This window comes from Chelonus insularis, unplaced genomic scaffold (assembly GCF_013357705.1).
Source record: "Chelonus insularis isolate UGA/USDA-ARS -01 unplaced genomic scaffold, ASM1335770v1 contig_98_pilon, whole genome shotgun sequence".
Classification (NCBI taxonomy): domain Eukaryota; kingdom Metazoa; phylum Arthropoda; class Insecta; order Hymenoptera; family Braconidae; genus Chelonus; species Chelonus insularis.
This window is the reverse complement of record NW_023276787.1, coordinates 163,656-171,244: the sequence shown is the minus strand read 5'-3', so window position 1 is coordinate 171,244 and position 7,589 is coordinate 163,656. Positions and strand designations below refer to the sequence as shown.

Genomic DNA, 7,589 nt, shown 5'->3' with positions numbered 1-7,589 from the left:
ACCTTTTTTTTAGTATAAGAAAAAAAAAAAGTTTTTCCTAATTTGTTCAATTTCTTTCCAATTTTCTTCCTTACATCCTTTTCGGAGGGCATTCGTTCGAAGTCGATCTTCTTATCTATTCTCAATATGTTCAAAGAGAATTTACAAATAATATCTCAACAGTTCTCTACTTGAAATGTAACTAAAAAATCTTTACGAACATTATGTATGAACGGCTATTTCTATTATTGAAGGATTTATTTTGAAATTTATTATTCAGTGGAAATAACCATCATGAATTAGACAGTTTAAAAATTTGTTTTTGCTCTATCTCTTACCGTTTTCGAGACATAAGCCTTTTAAAAAAAAAAAAATGAATAAATATTGAAATTAAGAAAAATAACATGATACTAGCTGCATTTGAAAGATGAATAACGGTTCTTTTTCCTGAGTTCGTCCATATCAGTGTCAACAAACACATTAACAACTCACTGCTCTGGACGACGTCAAACTCTAGTGATGATAGTTGAGATCCTGCATATAATATGAGTAAGACGTGAGGTTTGATTAAGGTATTTAGGTGCATTAATACTTTCGAACGTGGCTCCAATAAGATTAAGTTTATCTATGGGATTGTTGATGACTAGATTGTGGCGGTCAGCAGCTTGTTCATTTGGTGCAATATGTGCTCTGGAGATTATTGATTCATTATCTGTACTGATATTTAATGTTTCAATGGTTAGCGGAGGTTTTCTCGTCAGTAATTTATTTATCTTGGGGAAGAAGTTTTCCGATCTTCTATAATCTATTGCTTGTACTTGTTTCTTCCAATAGTTGCTGATTGTTTCTCTGAATTCAGCGGTGATTTGCTCCTTGATTTCAGCGATAGTAGTATCAACTTCCATTTTGACCTTCATAGAGACCTTTATTTTACCAGTATTAATTTTGCGTCTAATTGTGAGAAGTTTGGATTTGACTCGCTGGAGTTTTCTTATTTTATTATTGACGTATTTAAGAACACTGTCGATATTTACATCTTTTTGAGGTGTCATGTGTTCGATAGCTGTGATAATTTCGTTATCTATTGCTTGAAAGAATTCATTAATTTCATCACGGTTAAGATTTCTAGTAGCTGGTATATCTGTCGTCGAACTTGTTTGTAGAAATTCAGCAAATGCTTGCCAGTTAGTTGCCTTATAATCATAAACAACTTTGATTTGATTATCAACTGGGCATTCTATAGGAATGTCAAACTTAACATTCAATGTGGTTACCCTATGGTCGCTATCATATTCAATAGTTTTCATGGAATTTTCAGGCGGAAGGTTACCCACATTCAGTCGATGATCTATGATACATAAGTCCAGGTAGGTACCAGTTCTAGTATATGTTGGTTCACAAGGAGGAATTAGTCTTGCACGAAAAATAAGACCATCATCGTCAAGCCATTTTTTAAGGTAGTCACCCCTTAAATTTGAATCATGATCTCCCCACTCGGTTGATCGGGCATTAAGGTCGCCAGCTAAAACAAAATAATTATTTAAGTGTTGAACTTTTAGAAAAGTTAATAGTGAATTTAGTTCATTAATAAAACAATGTTTGTTGTTTTTGTGATTTGCATATCCGCTAATGATGAACAAAGATATATTATCTCTTCTCAATTTGATGACTGTAGCTTCAAGACATTTGTTATCCCGAAGCATTGGAATGAATTGCGGTTCAGCCTGTATTTTCTTAGAAATTAGTATTGCTGTTCCTCCACCTTGTACACTATTTACTCTATCTGTCCTGTATATAATGTAGTTTTTAAATCCTAGCTTATGTTTTTTATTAAGCTTAGTTTCTGTAAGTAACATGATGTCTGGTTGCTGTTGCTCCATGAAATGCAGGAGATTGTATCTTCTCGAGTTATGAATTATTGAATTTACGTTGATGGCTATAATTTTGAGCTCTTGAGTTGATTGCTCATGTTCCGATGCAATTGCACGTATATTGCTATTTGTTGTGTTAAGATTTATATCCATTCAAGATTTAGATTATTAAGAATGAAATCTATCTTGGAAAAGTTTTCCAGTATTTGAGTAGTGAGCGAGTTTATTTTGGTAGTTACTGAATTTACAATATCATTTGTAAAACTCTCGAGCCATTGCGGAGGTGAATTTTGTTCGGCTGAGCTGTTATAGCTTCGACTTGTAGAGTCTATTGGAATTGTAGTGTTACGACTGCCAGATCGAGATCGGGAACGACTTGCCCTCGGATATTTATTATTAGTACTTTGTTTATTAGCCATATTAGCGAACGTGACCCCAGGAATTAACTGTTGCAGGTTAGTTATCTTTTTAGTTTTATTCTTCTTAGGATTTAACACTATATTATTATTCTTCTTCAAGATAATTTTCTCATTTTTAATTCCTGTGTAAAATTGCACATACGGACATCCTTTATATGATGCTGGGTGGCCTAACATACCACAATTTGCACATTTTAAATTACATTTATCAGTCTTGGAGCACTTCCCAGGATCATGGTGCAGGCTGCATTTGACACATCTATAGTCCAAATCACAATTGACACTCGTATGTCCAAGTCGCTGGCATTTTCTGCACTGTATCAGCTTTTTCTTTCTAAGAGCTTCCCATCTAACTGTTTGATACAGCAGTTTCTTGCAATTGATTAGATTTTCCAAATTCGAGTCTTGGGTTATTTGAACTAAAAAATGGTAGTGCAGTTCATTATTATATTTATAGTGAAATTTACTCACTTTCACAATATTCACATTATCTAATTTAAGATCTGCTAAGGAATTGTAAACCTCTTCTTCACTGTATCTTCCTCTTACTCCTTTCAGTATTATATTTTTATGTTTAAGACTATTAGGTGTAAATGTAAAGAATTGGATTTTATTGTTTCTTTGCCAATTAGTTTTACTTTTGTCAACATTTGTCACTGTGTTTTGAGTTTGATTTGCATTTAGCAGGTTAGACGGGCAGCTAACACTAGATGGCCCACTCTCCGATGTTGCTTCGTCGGTAATACCGGCCCCGTCAATTATCATATCTTGATCAAGAGGTTGAAATGGGTTTTGGGTTCACAGTGACTGTTCTTCATTTTCACTTTGTTCTGCATTTTTGATGACTTTTCTAGGATTTCTCCATTCATTTTCCACATCCGAATCACCACTCTCAGCAATATCATGTGCTTCATTTGATGTCGAAGAATTATTTCCAAGGATGTATTTTTTAAGACCTTTGCCAATGTGATTGCCGTGGTCTTTTTGTATCTCTTTGAACATCTTTTCTAGGGTTATTGCATTGTTACCTTTTTTTGAAGGATTATTCATTAATTTCTTCGGATTCAAGCTCGTATTCTTTTTCTCTTTCGGTGTTGTCCTTTTTCTTTTACCAGCTTTGAGCAGGCAGTCTTCCATAGCCGCTAAGTTACAAAGGACTGACGCCCTTGCAAATTAACCTCCAAAATTCTCACTCAGCTTAATAAATATTTATTTGTCAAATTATTATACCAAAGTATCTATAATTCTCACAATGCTCTTAAACAGCACTGTCATGCGATAAATCTTACAACGTCCAATTTAATTCATGCACAGGACAGGATATAAAATAACATTTAGGTACGAACTCGATGTGCACGGTACGAGAGACGCACGTGAACTACCGCAGAGCTATCGTGTTTATATTGTTGTATGGCCAATGAAACACGAATTTAAGTTCTACTTTGAATTTATTAAAACTTATTAGTTCGTACAGGTTACAGTTGTTCTAATATAAAATGGTATGATTTAGAAAATAGAAGACAAGTAGACAGGTTGGCGTCTTAGAAAAGAGTGTTAAGGTTCCTAAAATTGGGATGTATTTATGTAGTTGAGGATTTTGGGAATTTTGGAAAGTGTAGTTTCCTGGGGAAATATTAAAGTACAGTTTTATGACAGGATATAGAAAAAAGGGGTTCGAACATATATGTAATACTCCTATATTGCTAGTCGGTATAGGGAGAGAGACTTAAACATTACGGTGCAGACATATATGCGTTTGTCTCACTTATTATACGCTGCGACTTGTGCGCATGATCGTGAATGGAGCGTGCGCATTAGATAGCATTTCAATTTGTACAAGAAATGAGATATGAGATATTCATTTTGCATATGAAGTAGCGTCTGTTTTACATCCAATTTTTTATATATTTTAATTGACTCCATGTAAAATGTCAAGTTTGTATTATACAATTAAAAGGCGACGCTACTAAAGGCACAATGCCTTTATTATCGCAAATAAAAAATCGCGGACCATACATAACACCATCAAAGGATGTAATGGCTATTTGCAAAGTTTGCGAACAGATTATCAGAAAATATCAATCGGAAATAAGTAAACCTTCAATTAAACAATTTTTAATAAATAAAATATTTAACAACATAGGGATGCAATTTGACAATAAAATCATGAATGAACACATTTTATCACAAGATATTTTGGATAATCATCGATCGCAACTTTGCAAATACGTTATTGAATTATATTTAAATACTCGGTTACATTATGAAGCCAAAAAAATGTCCGAGAAGGATCATTTTATAAGACAAAAATATACAAAACTCGTATTATTTAAACACCAATAAGTTTAATAATGTATAATTTGTTATACTGGTATGTGTAAATAATAAATTATTTATTGTTAAATATTATTTTTTTTATCTTAGTTTTTGATTTCCTTATATCCTTTAATCAATTCCCCATTTTTTCTGAAATGCCTGTTTCAAATATGTTGTTCATTTGAATGAAGCTGCTTATAAGAAGTAGAATATGCAAACTTCGTTTTAAAAAAATGAAATAAAATCTTTTTTTATTAACAAAGAAAAAAAACATTTCTATTTGTAAATTCTTTAAAATTAATTTTAGAGCTCATGAATGCTACATTTTTTATACAGTAAACTTTAAAATTATTAAATAAAGATATTTAAAATCCAATAGCTTGTATACTATTTATAATTATCATTATCACATTTTAATTGTATTTAGTGTATAATAATTGTCATTAAAATATAGACAGGAAAAAAAATATTTTTTAAATTAATAATCATGAATATTTATTTATCATCATCACATTTATATATAATTAAAAAATAGGAGAGCAATGTCAACTATTGTGGTGATGTACAAAAGTGATTAGTATGTAGTTTGTAAAATCTAATACATAAAAAATAATTTAAAGGAACAATAATTGACTTAATTATTATTTTTCGCATTTATTACATGTTATTTTATTACTGTGGATGTTGGGTCAAACTCAAGGAGTTGGGGCAGCTTGGGGAAAAGACTTTAAAATCTAGAGTAGCGGTAGATACTCGGCGCCAAGTGCACATTCACCTTTTCCCTCTCTCTCTCTTTCTCACTAGCGCGCTCTTTCCCCCATGAGCGCCGAGGCTACCAACTACTCTATACACGAAAAATTTTGTGTGACGTCATCAACGCATCTTTATATGCAAATATCTTTATAATTGCTACATATTATGATTTCATATTTAATAGGTAGTTATCTTATATCATGAGCTTTCAATTAAACGTTAAACGAGAATTTTTTATTAATTATTAACGGAGTTATAAATAAGCCACGCCCCTAACAGCGATATTTCTGCTATTCAAGATTTTTTCGCTCGCTGTTTCACTCTACTTAATCGAGCGCTCTATCATGTGTTCTCTCTTACTGAATGGGTCTTTTGTCACTTTCTTTCACATTGGGCTCCCTACAGTGCCCTCTTTCTTGCGTTACGTATTGTTATCACTCTCTTTCACGTTAACCTCGTAATATTTCCTTCTCTCTTGCCTAACCAAGAGACATCTATGTTCTGAATAATGAAAAATGTTTCCCGCGTGTTGTATATCGATTTAAATAAACTTTCTTAGGAATTATTGGTAAAGAAAAGTTTTAAATGATCAATGAAAAATAAGTGTTTGTCGAATAATAACAACAAAAGAATATGATTAAAAAAAGTAAAAAGTGTTTCCCGCGTGTTGCATATCGATTTTAATAGATTTCATTTGGAATCATGAATAAAATGATGTTCTAGATGATTGAAAGAAAAAACAATTATAATAAATATCCAAAATTGTTATAAATTTTGTGGTTGGCTTTAAATAATGTCTTATTGAAATATCATATTTTTCACTATTTTTATGAGACATGATTTTGTTGAACTTTTTTCTATTTCAGAAAAATAAAAAACTGGCTTGGCAGAGTAATAAAAGAGCAGAAAATACACCTATGTAGCATAGGAACTACCTAAAATTGTTATAAATTTTTAAATTTTCGAAATAAATAAAAATTAAATAATTTTTAACGTTGTTGTCTTGAGACAGCGCGCTCGGAGAGCGCGCGTTGTTTCTAGTAACCTTATTGAAAAAAAAAATTAATTTGGAAGAAGAAAATTTTTTTGGAAGTTTGGTGACTGTCTCCAAAATTCCACTTTGATCGCACGAAATGTTACCAAACTTCCACTTGCACGTATATATACTACTATATGAATTTCTGGTGTCTATCTGTCTGTTCGGGGTAATCTCCAAAACCGTTAATTCGATTGCGACCAAATTTAGCAGATATGTAGAGGGGGTTGTTCGGAAACTTATATGCTACTTGTTGTTAATGTGAATTGTTTATAACTATTAAATTTGTTATAAAACAGGATTTATTCAATATATTTGAGATCTTTCAACGGGAAATTTTTTCTTTTACTGAAACAATGTTATCCACTGTGTAAAATGGATATAAACATACTTCTTTTGTTCGTAACATACTATTTGTTGTAAAAGAACAGAAATTGAGTTTTACGATCATTTCCTTTCATCATCAGTAAGAGTGCTCCTGTAACTGGAGGAGTTACCCAGTGAATACAGAATGTAAATGTGATATAACAAGGAAGTAACAAGTTACGTAACTTTTTTGACTTATAGGTGACATAACAATTATATCAAATTTGAGTTTTATGATATGTACCTAATTGTTACTTCTATGTTACGTATCAGTTACATGGCATTGTGATTGTAGTATAACGTCACAATTGTGACAGCTATATTATGTCCTCGTGACCAAACAATGTTACTTTGAAAAAAACGTCACAACAGTGACTCTTATGTTATGTTTATGTTATGTCGCAGCCGTTTCCTCAGTGTAACATAGCATCAATAAAATGAAATAACATCAGTGTAATGTAACTTACGTTACATATGTTATATAGACACTGCGATACATGAATTATTTTGCATTGGATATAATATTTTGTTACATAACTTAGTGATGTTGCTTATATGTTTATGTATATGCTTATTTGTAATACATAACTTATGCTACATAAATGGAACATTAATGGTACATAACTTTGTTACAAGTATACTATGGTAAATGTATACATGGATGTTATTATATATAACGTTCACGTTTTAATCTTCAATATCCGTTATTAGGTAAAAAATTAAAAAACTAATTGTGATAAATCTATTTTTTGTAACAAATTTTGATATTTCCTCAGTTATTCTGCTCCTTTTAGATTCTTGAAGAACAGAACTCATTATATTATATGGTTCTTAACCGTATATCCGACA

The 7,589-nt window shown here is 31.6% G+C and overlaps 1 protein-coding gene across 1 annotated transcript; it reads right to left on the bottom strand.

Moving 5' to 3' along the window:
• Nucleotides 1-485: 485 nt before the first annotated feature.
• LOC118073095 (uncharacterized) lies at nucleotides 486-1,859 on the bottom strand. Its single transcript, XM_035093393.1, has one exon. It carries the CDS (start codon nucleotides 1,857-1,859, stop codon nucleotides 486-488), a length of 1,374 nt encoding a protein of 457 aa, XP_034949284.1.
• Between the last annotated feature and the right edge of the window lie 5,730 nt (nucleotides 1,860-7,589).

Coding starts and splice junctions, on each gene's coding strand:
- LOC118073095 (XM_035093393.1), bottom strand. CDS start 1,859: ATGGAGCAACAGCAACCAGACATCATGTTACTTACAGAAACTAAGCTT.